Source organism: Tarenaya hassleriana, unplaced genomic scaffold, assembly GCF_000463585.1.
Source record: "Tarenaya hassleriana unplaced genomic scaffold, ASM46358v1 Cleome1, whole genome shotgun sequence".
Classification (NCBI taxonomy): Eukaryota; Viridiplantae; Streptophyta; class Magnoliopsida; order Brassicales; family Cleomaceae; genus Tarenaya; species Tarenaya hassleriana.
In genome coordinates this window covers 7,359,748-7,376,282 of record NW_010960187.1, presented here as the reverse complement: position 1 = coordinate 7,376,282, position 16,535 = coordinate 7,359,748, and the positions used below count along the sequence as shown (strand labels likewise).

At 37.0% G+C, this 16,535-nt stretch overlaps 5 protein-coding genes across 8 annotated transcripts; 3 read left to right on the top strand and 2 right to left on the bottom strand.

Annotated features, from left to right (window-relative positions):
* Nucleotides 1-799: 799 nt before the first annotated feature.
* LOC104817357 (E3 ubiquitin-protein ligase RNF6-like) lies at nucleotides 800-2,358 on the top strand. The gene has a single exon (XM_010546528.1). It carries the CDS (start codon nucleotides 1,003-1,005, stop codon nucleotides 1,648-1,650), a length of 648 nt encoding a protein of 215 aa, XP_010544830.1. The 5' UTR covers nucleotides 800-1,002; the 3' UTR covers nucleotides 1,651-2,358.
* LOC104817365 (chlorophyllide a oxygenase, chloroplastic) lies at nucleotides 2,167-5,406 on the bottom strand. Its single transcript, XM_010546541.2, has 9 exons — nucleotides 5,295-5,406; nucleotides 4,735-4,971; nucleotides 4,422-4,526; nucleotides 4,069-4,344; nucleotides 3,828-3,975; nucleotides 3,548-3,732; nucleotides 3,334-3,446; nucleotides 2,928-3,222; nucleotides 2,167-2,761 (listed from the first exon to the last, which is right to left on the bottom strand). Exons 1-9 carry the CDS (start codon nucleotides 5,370-5,372, stop codon nucleotides 2,597-2,599), a joined length of 1,602 nt encoding a protein of 533 aa, XP_010544843.1. The 5' UTR covers nucleotides 5,373-5,406; the 3' UTR covers nucleotides 2,167-2,596.
* A 1,471-nt stretch (nucleotides 5,407-6,877) lies between these two features.
* Nucleotides 6,878-8,898, top strand: LOC104817350 (photosystem II 22 kDa protein, chloroplastic). The gene is made up of 4 exons (XM_010546515.2): nucleotides 6,878-7,164; nucleotides 7,787-7,900; nucleotides 8,068-8,311; nucleotides 8,533-8,898. The coding sequence occupies exons 1-4, from the start codon at nucleotides 6,952-6,954 to the stop codon at nucleotides 8,775-8,777; spliced, it is 816 nt and encodes a 271-aa protein (XP_010544817.1). The 5' UTR covers nucleotides 6,878-6,951; the 3' UTR covers nucleotides 8,778-8,898.
* A 1,534-nt stretch (nucleotides 8,899-10,432) lies between these two features.
* On the top strand, nucleotides 10,433-12,110 carry LOC104817332 (uncharacterized protein At4g08330, chloroplastic). 3 transcript variants are annotated; one of them, XM_010546503.1, is made up of 3 exons: nucleotides 10,433-10,830; nucleotides 11,443-11,578; nucleotides 11,693-12,110. In XM_010546503.1, exons 1-3 carry the CDS (start codon nucleotides 10,721-10,723, stop codon nucleotides 11,840-11,842), a joined length of 396 nt encoding a protein of 131 aa, XP_010544805.1. In that variant the 5' UTR covers nucleotides 10,433-10,720; the 3' UTR covers nucleotides 11,843-12,110. The 3 variants fall into 3 exon arrangements, with proteins under 3 accessions (XP_010544805.1, XP_010544798.1, XP_010544791.1); XM_010546496.1 differs by having other exon boundaries at nucleotides 11,443-11,863; nucleotides 11,939-12,110; XM_010546489.1 differs by having other exon boundaries at nucleotides 11,443-12,110.
* A 1,688-nt stretch (nucleotides 12,111-13,798) lies between these two features.
* Nucleotides 13,799-15,338, bottom strand: LOC104817318. Of its 2 annotated transcripts, none has more exons than XM_010546469.1 (2): nucleotides 14,871-15,338; nucleotides 13,799-14,220 (listed from the first exon to the last, which is right to left on the bottom strand). In XM_010546469.1, the coding sequence occupies exons 1-2, from the start codon at nucleotides 15,199-15,201 to the stop codon at nucleotides 13,901-13,903; spliced, it is 651 nt and encodes a 216-aa protein (XP_010544771.1). In that variant the 5' UTR covers nucleotides 15,202-15,338; the 3' UTR covers nucleotides 13,799-13,900. The 2 variants fall into 2 exon arrangements, with proteins under 2 accessions (XP_010544771.1, XP_010544779.1); XM_010546477.1 differs by having other exon boundaries at nucleotides 13,799-14,193.
* Nucleotides 15,339-16,535: the final 1,197 nt, after the last annotated feature.

Sequence of the window (16,535 nt, the reverse complement as noted above, 5' to 3'; positions counted from 1 at the left end):
CCTGGTTTTCCAAAGAGTGAGATTCAAAGAAAGAAAGCAATTAAAACATGATTAGGTTAACCATTAATCGTTTTCATGTGAATTCCATTCCTATGTTGGCCCCTTCAGAACAAAATCCTCAGTAAACTCGCGAGTCGACTCAGTTGTTGACCAGAGAAAGATCCAAGAAACGACATCACAGTGTCCAGGAGCTCACCCATCTGTATGTGAGGATTTGGTTTATGTGGCGAAAGTTGCGAGCTTTTCATGAGTTCCATGATGGGTGTATCCTCCAATGGCCTATTAACGATTGCTATAGTTTCTTGTAGGGCTCGCTCGGTACAGCATATCCGATTTTCGGACATTCGATCTAAAAACGTGAATCGGGTATCTAAAAATCGGATACTATGATGACAATTTCCAATCCTATTTAAAAAACTCGTGTTTTAAAAAAAAAGACAGTCTAAATCCATTTTTTATTTTTTTAATATCTTTAGTACTTTATATAACTAGTTTTTTTACCGTTGAAATATTTTTTATTTTTTATTTTTAATGTTGTTTTTTTTTAATTCTTTCAGGATTTTTTAAACTAAATCTAAAACCGATTGATTCGAACCGATATGCGCTTTATCTGACTGTTTCTCGCTTATCAAAATAATTTCCTGATATTATTTATTCAGTTTTGTTTATATTTTCAATATGTAATCTAGAAAATATACCATTTTTACCATTTTTTACGGAACTGGATTATTCCCAAACAAAAAAGGAAAGGGAATTACAGACGCTTGAGAATTTGTTTTAGGCGGACAAATAAGTAACAGATGTAAGAAATGGTAAATTAAATAATTAATAAATCGGTGACAAAAGGAAAGTTCCCGTTTTAATTTCAATATTCCCTAATTCTAAGATAAATATGAAACCGAATAGAAATCAAACAGAAGAAACCTATATATACACCCCGACACCCTTCCTTCGATTCAAACAATTCACAATAACAAGACATCTATATTACCACAGAGAATCATGGACTCGACGCCTGTTTTCTTGCTTCATGAACACAAACTCGAACAATCGGATGAGGTCACGGACTTCACGATCAGATTCGACTTAAAAACGTCGGATCGAGAATCCGATTCCGACAAAAGGTCGTTCTCGTTTCCACTCGGAGAGTTCATCGATGAAAGCTTTCACAGCCAGGAGAAACTAGAGTTCTGCTTCTACTTCATCGAATCTTTGGGAGAAGACCGTGCTGTGTTTCTGTTGGAAGAACTGTCTTTGCTCGCTCGCAACGTGAGAGCCATAGTTGGTCGAGAGCTTCGAGCAGTTTTGACGTTGTCCGCAACCGTTCTTGTCTGTTCGGACGAGCTCAGTGAGGCGATTCGCGAGTCGTTTGATGAGAGTAAGGCTTGGTTCAAACCCGCGACTGAATCCGCGATCGGGTCGTTGGGCAGAAGAAGAATCGAGGAAAAGGGTTTGGTGGACGAGACCTGCATGATTTGTCTGGATGATTTCGTGTTCGGACAGGAAGTTACGAGCCTGCCTTGCTTCCACGAGTTTCACGACGGATGTGTTGTCAAGTGGCTCGAGAGGAGTCATGTTTGCCCGCTGTGTCGGTTCCAACTGCATTGCGAACCGGGACCAGAACCAGAAGGACAACGTTTAGAGTGCTGACTCGAACAGTATTAGAGTTAATTCAACAGAAATAACGAACTTTATACGGCATACCAACCTTGTGTATGTATAGCTCAAGGGAGATTTAACTTTGATCATTGTTGAGAATATACAGAAAATTTTAACCTTCCTCTCTCTGTTTTCCTCTCCTCTGTTCAGACACTATTTTACATTCTGTCTCTTTATAAACAAGATTTGTTGTTGAATTTTTTTTTTTGTCAATGAAGATTACCCTTTTCTAGAAAGCTTAAACCCTGGTTTTGATTTTCTTATGATATCTTATAACATATCAAAGAGGAGGATTTTTGTGATAGGTTAACATCCGGCAAAAGAAAACAAATGTCAAATCTCACATACAATGAATTCACAAGTTTCAAAGCACAACGAGTAGAATGAATGAAAAATTCATGCGGCCGACCCCGAAGAAATTTGGGACTAAGGCGAAGTTCAAGTTTAAGATCTTATAACGTATCAGAACCGTGAAAGCAAGCAAAAACCATGAGAGATTCTCTTGAGTTGTTTTCTTGTTTCATGACTGTTTTTGATGCCAAAAAGAGTACAGGGATCGTAACCTGACCCACGAAAGGCTTACAGTAAAGAAAAGAAAAGATGCACCCGTAGGCGGGTGTTTGGGGGGCGAGAAAATGCAAGAAAATAATAAGGGATAGACGAGAAAATTTACACTGTACACAGGAGGATAATGAAAAATAGTGTGCTCTCTAGATTTACAGCGGATAGACTTACAGTATATTCCAGGCTCAAGCCTCTGTTTCTTCTTTCTCCGGATTGAATCCGCAGATTCTGTTAACTCAGCAAGCCTTCTCTCTGCAGTGTGAAGAACCAAACAGCAAAGAATCCGCGTGGAACAATCCGTTGTTTCGGACGGTTGAGTTCGACAAGAAAAGCTAAAATCTTGGTCACAGAAAAAATGAGGGCTTCAAATTCGTTACTCGGAGAAGGGTAATTTATCTTGGCCACAGTCTACGGCATTCCTCCATAGTCTATACCGAACACCGAGCTTGTCATAAGCAACTGGCAAGTTCCATATGTTTGCACCATTTAGCATCCGCTCTTGCTGTCCGATCACAAGCCGGAGATCTTCATTTAAAACCTGGAAACCCGATACCGCATGAGAAGATCTTTCTTATCAGATGTTTTTCTTCAGACAACAAACTAAGTATAGCACTCTGTTTCTGATAAAACATGGCCGTTGAAATACAACAAGGGCAAGACAGAAATCCTTGTTTAGGGTAGTGAAGGTGACTCGTTTTTCGTACCTGTTCGGCAAAATGTCTCCACAGATATTGCATGAAAGGAATATTCTTCAACAACGGGGCGAAATCTAGAGACATTCTGTACAAAAGTCTCGTCTTTTGCCTCGAAGCGGGTAAACAAACATGGAGTTGGTGAAGATGTGTTGAACACTGCTGAGTACTCTTCCCCTCGAGTTTCCCAGGTTTCGAGATCCCGATTGTGGAAAGAACCATACAGGGCGGTCTAAATTCCATATCAATCGGATATGGATCCCAGTATCCTTGAAGACCAGAGGCAGGTGTCAAGAATTTCACCAAGCTGACAATTTAGAAATATGTATAAGCACATAAAGAGTGTAAGTAGACTAACAGAGTGATATATCATTTTTTTAGCTTTCAGGTAACAACAAAAACCGATAAAACAACAAACCTAGGAACACTCCAGCCCTTGGCAAAGGTAGAGGTGTGAGTGAATGGGGCATGTGCCAGATCCAAAAGATTATCCAGAAGCAACCCATGTTCAACCGGAAGCTCCATCACAATCTGCAGAGTTTATTACCAAAAAAAAAAAATGAGTAACCTCTGGCCTACATATATACCAATATAACGTTCTACATTAGAGCCAGCTGCTTGTAATGCATTACCTCAGCATGGATAACAAATCCAGATGGAGGTTGCAAAGAAGGAAGTGTGGGTGAAGGGGGATCATCGCCAGGCCAAACCCAAATCATACCCTCTTGTTCAAAACAAGGCAAAGCCTTTATCTTTACGTTGAGTAGACGCGTAGAGGGCATCTTCTTGCATTTTCCATCAGTTGAGTACTCCCATCCTAGTGTTCAGTTTATAGTTTTTTGAGTTTAACATAAAAATATTAAGGGTTTTAAACAAGATTTTAGGATGCAGTATTCAAATTTAGTCACTCACCATGGTAAGGACACTGGATACGGCCTTCACTGACTGAACCGAGATGAAGAGGACACGCCCTATGAGCACACGTGTTCTGTACACATCCGGGTTTCCCATCCTCTCCCCGAAAGATAACCCACGGTTCCTCGAAGCACTCAATTGGAATCTTCAGACAAAAAACAATCTCATAAGCTCCTAAAGCAAACTCAAAGGGATATATATACATATATATATAAAGATGAAGAAACAGCTAGAATACCATGGTATCATTCTTGAGGTCAGAGGAAAAAGCAACAGGGTACCAAAAGTTCTTCAGGCGTGGATGATACGGTTGAACTGGACCAGAGACATTCAGGCTTTTCATATGCGTTTTGCTCTTTGTCCTATCCAAAGATTGAACAGAAGTACTTGTTGAAGTGGTGGGATGATCTGATTCTGTTGCAATTCTTTCTGGTAGCAACCTATCATTAACCAACGCTTCCATGTGAGCTAACTTGTCTAATGCAGTTGAAACCCTTGCTTCGGATATATGAACCTGTTTTTGTTTAACCACAAAGTGTTAGATACCGAACAAGCTAATAGCAATATTCTTTGACATAGTTTTCTACAAACCTGTTGGTGCGCTTTTGCTAGCTCTCCTTGCAGCTCAGCAAGTTCTTTCTTCACTGTACCGATAGATTTGTAATCACGAGCTAGCGGATTTAGCACATCAACTACCTATAATACATCAGGTAAAGATTAAGCATAAAACCCAACCTAAAAAAACAATCGGAAACAAGATACACTTGGACAATGAATCAGTATAAGTGATTAAAAATGAAAACCCGAGTTAGAAGATGAACCCATTGAACACATATGATCAACCGAAAAGCCTATGAACCCATTGAACAAATGCAACAATAAAAGTTCATGGAACTACAGAAACCTTTTCATGGAGAAGCATGATGGTGAGCAGATCTTGCCTGGCGCGCCAATCCAAGTACTGAATATCATATCTTGCCACTTCAAGAGCTTGATTCACATCCAAAAACTTCCCTTTATACAGAGGAGCTTTCGATCTGGGATCCTCCACATCGAACAGAGGACCCCAAGGGCTCTTTTTATCTACCAGGCCACCTTCTTCCCCAAACACAGCAAACACCCTAAACCCTCCTTTCACACCCTGAGAAAACCCTTTCAACGATCAGACCATTTATACGAATACAAATTGACAAAACCCTAAATCTAGATTGTACAATCTTAACATCATAACCCAAATCCAGAATCAGTAATCGACGCATTTGATGCCCTGAAGGACTAAAGGTGTCCTTTTTCCCACTGAATCAACAATATAAGATGCATCTTCAATAATGAAAACCCAAAAAAAAAGAACAAAACTTTCAGGGTTCACAGACAAGCCAAAGCTCGATTCTATCAGCCTACAAGCTTCGAGCAGAAAACTTCAAGACCCAGATGGAACCGAAAGACAAAATTCGAGAAACTTACCTTCTTGACGCCGAACTTTGATGATCTACACAGCGAGAGAGGCAGAGGCAGAGACAGAGCAGTTGCTACCGCGTTCATGGCGTCTCCGTTCGAGAGGGTGACCAAAAAATAGAAAGAAAATAGAGAAAGGAAATATAAGTGGGAGATTTCATTGGATAAGAGAAGAGACTAGCGCGCGATCTGAGCAGGCCTTCAGAGGGATGACACGTGGACAACCTTGGAAAGCAATGGAGACACGTGGCAGCACGAGCGTCCACACGATGTGGAGAGAGAGAGAAAGCCATGAGATTTTTAGGAAGGAAGAAGGCGATTCTTGATTTGCCAGCTCGGATTCTCAGATATCTTTCATCTATCTTAAAATCTCACCATCCGATTTTAGTCTTCAAGCCTCTTGCGACCACAAAACATGAAATGCTTACGTCTCTTTGGGATTTTGTCGTGTTCGAGTTTTGAATCTCCTACGCTAGTCTCCCTCTTTCTCTCTATATATATATATCTTTCTTTTTTTTCATTTTCGGTAAAATTAAATGCAACTTTTAGAAAATAAAACAAAATGATATATACAAAAACATTTATTTAATTTCTTTACAAATTATTAAGAATACACAAAAAATATCAAATTCCTCTACAAATCTAATTCAAATAGACATTATTACTGGCTAATACATTCTAAACTCAAATTTAAATAAAAAATTAGATATCCGAACATTAGATATTCAAAAAATTCACACCACGGAACATTCTCTTGGCAAGTCCGTACGACGAATCAAATTAGGGCCGGGGAGGTGGTTTTAATGAAGAGGTCATAGGCGTCTTTATTCTCAGCCCAAATCATTATATTACTCAAATTAAAGCCCATGGGCATGTAGGCCCGAAGCCCACTTCCTGATATGCGACACAGGTACAGTCACGTGATGTTCGGGAGTGAGGTCACGTGTCACATCGTGAACGAAGCCAGTCAGTCAATCCCATACAAATCAAAACTCTCATTGTTCCAAGTCGTGGACCGTTGTGGGAATAAGCAAGTGGCAATTGTCACACCAAAATATGTGGACCAAAAATTTGGGATCCGGTTCGAACCGGGCTGTCGTCCTTCAATTCTTCAGCCACCGTAGCTATGCATATATGTATTATTATAAATACATAACTTGTCTTTTTTTAATTACATGAAATTAATTCCCTATGATCTTGATTTTGACCACACACGCTTCTCATCCGAATCTCCCCAATATTCGAATCTTTCTCTTAATTTTTGGAAAACCCGGTTTATCTAAACCAAAAATCGAAATCCTTAAAAAAATTACTCAAAGTTACTGCATAACTATAAATGCCATCACACGATGCATATAATATCAAATTTCTTAGGATAAGAAATAGTTAAAAGTATGTTAAGAGTAACTAGGAGCAAATTCATGTATACGTAAAATAATATTAACCATTTTTTTTTCTCCACAAAAACATTATCTCCACACAAAGAGGAAGCAAAAGTACAACAAGGAGACGTGGACACATTCTTTGCCCGTCAATAGATTTCCTTCATATCTCTTTGCATCACATTGTCTCTTCCGACAACTTATAACAACACATCGATCAAACCCAACATTGAACTTCTTCTTCTTCTTGAGATCTCACAAAATAAACACGCAGTTAGCAAAGTATGGCGCAAACCATGTTGCTGACTTCCGGTGTCTCGGCCGGTTCTCTCCTAAACCATAACCGGAACCCTCTCTCAGGCCCCGAACTCCGACCTCGTCACGGCCTCTTCTCCTCCGCGGATTCTCCGGCTTTGCCCTCCCGTAGACTGTCATCTCCGGCCTTAGTTCCTCTTGCCATCTTCAAGCCCAAGACCAAAGCTGCTCCCGCCAAAAAGGTTTCAGACATTTCCCTGTTCTTTATGACTATTTCACTGCTTTCTTAGTCTTATATTGTAACTTGTATTAGTTGTGTTGGATCTTTAATCATTTTGTAAACTTGTTTTAGCATCTTCCTTACGGGGTATAATAGGAAACTTGTATGCGTGGAAACAAGTTTTGACTATATGTATGTGGCATTCATCGTAGGAATATAAATCTAAATACTTCAACAAAAAAATACCATTAATTCGAAATCGAATAGTATACAACAGTATCTTATTTAAAAACTGAATACATGAAACTTTTTCTTAAATCAAATTCACATATACAAATTGTATGACAATAATTAAAAAAAAACTTGAATGAAAATTATTTTTTTAATAAATATTTTCTTAGGAAAAAACCGAATTCGAAACAATTTGAAAAGGAATCGAAACTTGGTATAATAATGAAACAAATATAGTTTTTCCAAATGTATTTTTTTTAAAATCGAATTAAGCTTAAAATGTGCATACTAATCTAAACAATAGGCATACGAAAAAACAAGTCTGCCTGGTGCAAGCGACCATTGTATCTTGTGAAGGGGAACAAAATAAATGAAGACGCTTAAGCTGATAACATGTTGAATAATTTTTGCAGGCTCCGCCTCCGAAGCCGAAGGTGGAAGACGGAATCTTCGGGACATCAGGAGGTATCGGTTTCACTAAGCAGAACGAGCTCTTTGTCGGCCGTGTTGCCATGATCGGTTTCGCCGTAAGCTCTCTCTCTCTCCTCTCTCTCTCTCTCTATACACACACACACACACATTTTGGCACATAATTTCAGATCAAATCTATCATTTACGCGTTTTCAGTAGCTAATATACCAACCGTTTCAATATGAAATGGGACAATTTTATGATATGTGTTGAATCAATACAGGCGTCGTTGCTGGGGGAAGCGGTAACGGGGAAAGGAATATTGGCGCAGTTGAATCTGGAAACAGGAATACCGATATACGAAGCAGAGCCATTGTTGCTCTTCTTCATATTGTTTACTTTGCTCGGAGCGATCGGAGCTCTCGGAGATAGAGGTCAGTTTGTGGACGATCCTCCCACCGGCCTCGACAAGGCCGTTATCCCTCCCGGCAAAAGCTTCCGCTCCGCCATCGGCCTCCCTGAACAAGGTATATATATACATAACACACTCCTCGTGTATATATATATATATGGTTTTAGCCATCATACATAATAAACCAATATGAGTATATATGAACCCTAATTTCAGTAGGTTTAATCTTTACTTATATATATTAGTACGGATTCATGTACACGGTCGATAACTTACCAAGAGCAACATTGTTACATAGATAACGCGGGATATTTTTTCATTATTGTGTGGGTGAAGGTCCATTGTTCGGGTTCACGAAGGCGAACGAGCTATTCGTGGGGAGATTGGCGCAGTTGGGGATAGCGTTCTCGTTGATAGGAGAGATCATTACGGGGAAAGGAGCGTTGGCTCAACTCAACTTCGAGACCGGAATTCCCATCACCGAGATCGAACCCATTGTTTTGTTCAATGTCGCCTTTTTCTTCTTCGCAGCCATTAATCCCGGGACAGGAAAGTTCATCACCGACGACGAAGAAGATTGATTGAAATCTGGTAGAGAGCTTCATGTGATGGAGTCTGAAAATGTTTGTAATCTGTTTTATCCAATTAGTGTGATATTAAAAACAAGAAATACCCCTTCTAATTATTTTAAAATTTCTCATATATCTTTCTTATATATATTATGAATTAATCTTCACATATCAACATAGATCAATGATTGGTGTTGAATTTTAAAAACTGAGAAATCCTATTTTTATAATCTTGTGCGCGTTGATATCCTGATATTTACCCATTTCCAAATTCCAACCACACGTAAACCACAATTGTATTGTATGTAATGAATGTAGAGGTATTGTCCCACATCGACTATTTAATAGCAGTCATCACACTATATAATGTAATACATAGTTATTACATAACGCCGAGCCTAGTAACGTGGGCCTGTGACCCAAGTGGGGGCATCAAGGTGATGTGGACGTTGAGTCGGTCTGATGGGCCGGGCTCGGGTTTGGCGAAAATCTGGCCCGCCCGTTCCAAGCCGAGAGTTGGGACATGTTGCTTGAGCGAAGGCTCCGGGTGACGTGTCTCTTAGAGAGGAGGACACCGCGTGAGGCTGGTTTCACAGAGCAGCGACCACTTCCCTCTCTCGACGGTGGAAGGATAACGGGCCTCTGTCTCTCGAGTCCATGGTGACCCACAGGGCCGGTCTCAACTGGACCATCACTTTTTTACTTTTTTTTGTTGCTATTTTTTAATTTTTATATTCCCAGCCACCGGATTAGTTTATTTTTTGCGTGATGTTTGTATTTTCTGTATTGAATGTTGCTTATTTTTAATTTTATTAATTGAATATTGTTTAGATAAGATACTGATTTATTACGAGTTTGCAACACTTTTCCATTGCATCTTGGTTTAGTTATTTTTTATTTTAAATTTTATGATTAAAATTATCTGAATATTCATATTTTTGCGAGTTTTATTTTAATTAGGTTTTATTTATGCATTCATTTTTTACAAAAAAATAGATTAATTTATTGGAATCGAAATTTTTTATTTAAAAAAATTATGTGTATTAACCAACAAATTCGGATAAATTGACTAAAAAAATTGCCACCATGATGAAGATGAAGAAACATCAAAATGTTTTAATAATTAAAATATTCTGATTGATTGATTGATTGGAGTTTGCATGATGGCCAATCACCCTTGAGTATTTTATTTGGTTCCATTTCATTTCCTTCTAATCTCTATGTAACTTAATTTCCATACATATATAACTTAATTTCTTTAAAAAAAAAATGGTGATAAAATCATCCCATATATTATCAAGTTTGAAACATGTCATATGTGCGTGGAGTATCCCAGTCTAATGATCAAATATTGTCTGCCATTTCTTTGTACAGCTAATAGAGAGTTCGACTTTGTTTAAAGACATAAAATGCTAATGTGTTTAGACTAATCGAACTGTCTTTTAATTACATAACATGTATGTATGTATGTAAATAAAATCCTAGTTTATTTTACAACAATTACTATTTTAATTTTGTTAACGTCAACCTAATGGCTAAAATTAATTAATCCAGTAACTATAAAAATCAGCATTTAAATCCTATAAACATTGCAAGTACATGGCTCGTAATATTATTAATTTTTTTTTTATAACTTCCTTTTCATTGATTTAATTTTATAAAAAATACTATGGGAAAAAGAAATTTATTCCCTGTCTGCGAAAAGAATCTCTCTCCTCCTCGTCTTCGTTCCGATCGTCTCTGGAACCTGCATCGTCGTGGTGGGGGAAGTTGAAATAATCCCCCGAATCGAACGTAACACGTTCTTCCACATACCCATTAACGCTTTACTACTTAACCCCCATTCTCTTGTCTCTCTCTCTCTCTCTCGGTGAAATTTGATTCCGGCGACGATCGGTCAAATCATTTGTGGTTGTCGCCGTCATCTTCGCAAATCGGAGACGTATGCTCTGAAGATGGTGAGGTTTGATTCGGTTGGGGCTAATGATGTTCGTCTTGGCGGTAGCAACCAGTTTTCTTCTCCGTCATTCTCTTCTTCTTCTTCTCTCAGGCATGTCAACTACAGGTAACGATGAGAATTTGTGGATTTGCTCTTCCTTTTGATCGATTGCGTTGTTTGTTTTTTGTTTGCGTGTTGGGGATTTCGTAATCTAGGGTTTTCTGTTTTAGGGTTTTTGCTATCTGTTGCCACCCTTTGAAGATTCTTGTTGTTTTGGTTGGATGTTGTAAAAAGGATGATTTTTTAATCATCTTTAATGGAGGAAAGGCTGTTAATTTGATGTAATTACGGATACCCAGTTGCTCGAATTATCTGCGAATCCTTCTCTCAAGTTTGAGAACAAGAACAAAGTAGATGTGAATCATGGGTTGCGAAGAAGATGCATTGTACGATGTGAATTTTGAAAAGATTCTGCAATCAAAAACAGAATTATTCTCTGTGTGCAATTTAGAATTTGGAGTTCCATTTTTCGTACACTAAAAGGCTAAAACTTTGTCCAATTACCTTCTCAAGTTGTAGCCTTCTGATGCTTATGTCTAGTTTGCCTGATTCGTCAACGGATGGCGTGTCTCAGACCATGACTTGTGTGATAGGACTCTGTATGAGAAACCCTTGTGAAGCTTGTTCTTGCCAAGAGATGGACTTGAAGGAGCTAATAATGTGCTGAATGTCATGCAGTTGTGGCTCGTGTGGGTACGAACTGAACCTAAGCTCCTCAAATCGGATCACATCCACTATCGGGTCGAAGTATGGGAAATCCATAAAGAGTGGCATCATATCGTTCTTCAATATCGACGAGAGCAGATTCACGCAGGTGGAGGAGTTTCGATGCATCCCCCACTTCTCGAAAAACTCTTGGGGTTTGTTCAGACACAGAACTAAACTTCTCTGTCGCAAATGTAATAACCATATCGGCACTGCTTCTCAGGACAAAGCTTCTGCTCACACCGTCGTAGCAGAAAGTTCAGATTCGTCGCCCAGCGATGTCGGCTCTGGCATCAAGAAGTACGATATCCGGATCCGTGCCCTTCAACCATCTTCCTCCGCACAAGGAATTGGGGCACCGTTCTTCTCGTGAATCGCATCGAATCTCTCGTCTGTAAGTCCTTTTATCGTACATGCCGAGATGTTCCAGGGTATCTTCTGAAATGTTACCTGTAAATCTGTCATGAAGGGTCTGTGTAATCTTGGTTTTGCTGGTTAGAATGGTGGATCTGCTTTTGTACAGAGTAGTACGTAGCAACGCCTAAGGAAGCATTGGAGGGCAATGTGTGCAATCTTCCACCACCCATTTGTTTTTGCCATTCATAATCAAATAACAATGTCTTTCCGGTTGTTCCCTATTAGATTTTGATTCGAGTTTTTATTTTTTATTTTTAAAAAAAATTATAACCGTGTGGTTTTAATGTCGGATAATGCCATTCCAGTTGGGTCAAACTCATTAAAAAAAATCGTTTTTTTATTTTTGAAATTCTTCATATTCCGTTTGAATTCTATTAATGTGGTTTAAAAAATATATATATATTTATATAATAATTTGACTCGCTTCTGTATATCCAAACCGAAACAGTGGTGTGATTTTGAATTATATCAAAACTTTGAAAAGACAATACACAACTTTATAATTTAGCCTTATCCTCTTGGTTCCGGAGTGTGGTTGTGCTCATTCGTTATCAGAAGATTCAGAACCATTCATCACGAATCCCAAATCTTCCACCTTCTTAAAACTTTCTCAAATCTTCTTCTGCATGTAATCACGGATTCATAATCATATATTTTGGTTATATATATATATATATAGTCTTATATTGTAACTTGTATTAGTTGTGTTGGATCTTTAATCATTTTGTAAACTTGTTTTAGCATCTTCCTTACGGGGTATAATAGGAAACTTGTATGCGTGGAAACAAGTTTTGACTATATGTATGTGGCATTCATCGTAGGAATATAAATCTAAATACTTCAACAAAAAAATACCATTAATTCGAAATCGAATAGTATACAACAGTATCTTATTTAAAAACTGAATACATGAAACTTTTTCTTAAATCAAATTCACATATACAAATTGTATGACAATAATTAAAAAAAAACTTGAATGAAAATTATTTTTTTAATAAATATTTTCTTAGGAAAAAACCGAATTCGAAACAATTTGAAAAGGAATCGAAACTTGGTATAATAATGAAACAAATATAGTTTTTCCAAATGTATTTTTTTTAAAATCGAATTAAGCTTAAAATGTGCATACTAATCTAAACAATAGGCATACGAAAAAACAAGTCTGCCTGGTGCAAGCGACCATTGTATCTTGTGAAGGGGAACAAAATAAATGAAGACGCTTAAAAATTAAGATAAATAAGATTGGTTCGATAATGACGGGAACATGCAATCATTTTGATTGTAATCATATTCAATTAACTGTCTCTTGGATTGCTGTCTAAGTTAAATTGAGAATAATGATGATAATAACTAAACACATTCAATATATATATGTATATATATATATATATATATATATATCCACCAAATTAGTCAAAGATTCGATACAAAACAGTGACTAAACGAACATCTTTTCGACTGGACAAAGGTGTATAACATGCACACACGCCTACACTTATACGTCCATGTGCAGGTACCGCCATGCTATACAAACTATTAAACAAATGTGGTATATGTATATCTGTGTATATATATATGTATGTGTGTGTGTCACTGTATATGTGTAAAGACACTTATACGACAAAAATTACTATCTGGCGCTTCACATGTGACCCATTTGGATTTCTAGGCTATTTAACACTCAATAATTAGATTGGAGGGCCAAAAAGAATAACGACAGATCTATTTGATTACGGTCCAAAGAAGTATCTTACATTTATTTGATTCGTGTATGAAAGAAGTTGTCGACAAATTAAGAAAACCAATTAACTATTAAGTTTTTAAAAGTGCAAATTATTCAATCAGTTGAAGATTCGTTCATATTACCCAATGTTTTTTTCAATTCGAAAATACATTAAAGAAAATCACAATCTCATAGTAAAATATATATTTAATTTCATGGTGAAACAAAAACGAAGATATGATAACGGAAAGTATTTTTTTTTATACAAGACTGAGTTGTAAGTATCGATCTTTAATTTAGGGTTGTCATCTTGGTCGAGGGCCTTATCCACCTTGAACTCGCGTCGACGCCTTCAACCCTAGATGACACGTGGCAGCCCGAGGGCCCCCTGATTCTGATGATGTGGAGGAGCTGGCCAATCCGCTTGCGCCACCTAAGCGAGGCCCGTGACTTATTGGGGTGCTGAATCATCATCTCCTTCTTCGTCTCCTTCGTGTCGTTATTGTGATCCCGCGAGGAACCCTTGCAATGCTTAAGAGAGATTGTCGGAACTTTCCCTTTGTCCCATGAAGTTGCTCCATTGTCTTCGAATTTTATGGAAATAAATGAATCTATTTAGAAAAAAATATTAATGAGCTTTAATTATAACTTTTAATAATCCATATACAGAGCCAATTAAATCAATGTATGTCCTAGAGATTAATGGTTTCTTCAAATTTGTTTTTGAAGTGTGAGATTTGTAATGACCATTTACACTGTAATATACTAAAATATATCGTTCTTAATTTTCATTGACAATGGATACAATATATATATATATATATAACAATTACTTACAATAGTGATATCCATATAAATTAAGTGTTTGTAATTATCTGTCATAATGGATTTGGAAACGAATCTCCTACTAATTTCATATCACAATGATACAAAATCAGTATCTCAAAAATATATTATATTTAGAAATTAATGTTTGGGGTCCATGTGAGGAAAAATCTGCATCCATGGTTCAAAGTTTCAAAATTTACATAATAAATGTATAAAGCGCCATCGTATAGACTATATAGGCTTTAAAAATCTTGAGTGTTTCCAATTAAAAAATAAAAAATATAAAGACACACCCAAAATAACAAAACTTACATACAAAATGATAGAACCAGAAAATTAAGTACCATTTCAGTAATTTTTTCCAAACCAACAAAATCGTAAGAAATAAAAAGTCAAAATAATAACAAAAAAAAAAGGACGAAATAAAGCGTACCCTGTGGACTGATGACGGAGCCGTGGATATTGTGGAGGTGAGAATTGTGGTGTTGTGATTCGAAGAATCCGAGGAAGGAAGAAGCGAAGGAGAAGAATCTTTTGTGTTTCTTCTTCTTGAAGGAATTAGATTCTTGAAGATTCTGGTTACCATTAATGGTGGGAGATTCTGGAGAAGACGGAGGAGGAGAACGTTCCCTCTGTTGCTGCGAAGCCAACAATAGCAGAAGCCTCTCGTTCAGACAGAAAGGACACACTCCAACCTCAATCTCCTTTGCATGGATATTACAACATGATGATGATGAAGTGGCTTGTCCTCTGTGCCCTTTCATGGCTTTTAGAGAGAGAGAGAGAGAGAGAGAGAGAGAGAGAGAGAGAGAGAGATGAAGAAGAAAACCAATGGCCAATGGGTTATTGTAGAAACTCTGACTTGTGTACTTTGAACTAAGACGAACATGTAGTTTGAGAGAGAGAGAGGCACAACGTTGGTATATGTATTTAATAATATTTATGTATTTAAATATATATGTTAACTTATGTGTATGCGAGCGTTTGTCGTATATGCAATTAGATAGAAGATATTGGCTGAATTTGAAAATTAATTTATCACTCGAATTTTTCATTATTATTTTTCTCCTACTTGAAATAGATTTTTTTTTTCAACTATGGTTATGTTAAGATTTTTCCTATAACATTTTTAACAAAACAAAAAAAGAGATTTTTCCTATAACATCGGTACAACTTCATTATTGGATAATTTTCACTGTGAATACAAAGCAGTTCATGATATTTCTAAGTCAATATACATTAAAACACGTGGCATATACATTATCATATGATTTTGCATGCATGTGGATGTTGCTAGCTTAAGATGCCAATGTGCATGAATGCCACAAGCAATGCAATTATCATGGATGGTGGGGCCCATAAATTCATTTATTTATTTTTGTGAGTGATGTAAGAAAAAAAAAAAGTGCAATTAGTTTTGGAAGGTAGTGTTGTGTTGTGTAATGGAGGAGTTTTGTCAAAGGGACAAAATGCACACTTGGATAACTACTTGTGTCCCCATCATGATTACCATTATTACCCCAAAAAAAAAAAACAATTGCTCATTTTTTTCCTTCATTTGGTAAATTGTTACCCTCCTTTAGGTGAACCAACTAATTCCTTCATTTTCCTAATCTCTAAGATTAGTTGATTGATTGATTTCTGATTTTAGTTTGGTCATTTTCAAGAATTTATTTTTTTTATATAGTTGGTAACACATTTTGTTGATCCATTTTACTTCTTTTGTTTTTTTTATTATATATTTTATGCTTTTTTTTTATAATATCTAGACAAACTCAGTCTTGATGTCTGAATTCTCATTCGGTTTTGACTACACTTGTTCGGATCAGTTATGTTTTTTTTTTAAAAAAAATATTTATTTTCATTTGTTTTTATTTTATTTTTATTTCAAGATTGATTAATTGCTCTTCAAAGATGTAAAACGTGGCCGGACGATGGGGTCATCCTAGTGCGACCATTGGATTCGAAGGGACGACACAGCGACAGGAGTAGTTGTTGATATGATGCGTAATAAATCATTCAATTCATTGGGTTTTGGTCAAAAACTCCAACTTCAAAATTAATTTGTGGGTCTAATCATCATCATTTTTCACACGTA

Bases quoted from the DNA above. Each gene is read 5' to 3' on its own strand.
- LOC104817332 (XM_010546496.1), top strand. From the start codon at position 10,721: ATGGTGAGGTTTGATTCGGTTGGGGCTAATGATGTTCGTCTTGGCGGT. The intron at 10,831-11,442 runs GTAACGATGAGA...AATGTCATGCAG, and splicing joins CTCAGGCATGTCAACTACAG to TTGTGGCTCGTGTGGGTACG.
- LOC104817357 (XM_010546528.1), top strand. From the start codon at position 1,003: ATGGACTCGACGCCTGTTTTCTTGCTTCATGAACACAAACTCGAACAA.
- LOC104817350 (XM_010546515.2), top strand. From the start codon at position 6,952: ATGGCGCAAACCATGTTGCTGACTTCCGGTGTCTCGGCCGGTTCTCTC. The intron at 7,165-7,786 runs GTTTCAGACATT...TAATTTTTGCAG, and splicing joins AAGCTGCTCCCGCCAAAAAG to GCTCCGCCTCCGAAGCCGAA. The intron at 8,312-8,532 runs GTATATATATAC...GTGTGGGTGAAG, and splicing joins CATCGGCCTCCCTGAACAAG to GTCCATTGTTCGGGTTCACG.
- LOC104817318 (XM_010546469.1), bottom strand. From the start codon at position 15,201: ATGAAAGGGCACAGAGGACAAGCCACTTCATCATCATCATGTTGTAAT. The intron at 14,221-14,870 runs GTACGCTTTATT...TTTTCTAAATAG, and splicing joins CTCCGTCATCAGTCCACAGG to ATTCATTTATTTCCATAAAA.
- LOC104817365 (XM_010546541.2), bottom strand. From the start codon at position 5,372: ATGAACGCGGTAGCAACTGCTCTGTCTCTGCCTCTGCCTCTCTCGCTG. The intron at 4,972-5,294 runs GTAAGTTTCTCG...GGGTTTTCTCAG, and splicing joins CAAAGTTCGGCGTCAAGAAG to GGTGTGAAAGGAGGGTTTAG. The intron at 2,762-2,927 runs GTACGAAAAACG...TCGGGTTTCCAG, and splicing joins GGAGACATTTTGCCGAACAG to GTTTTAAATGAAGATCTCCG.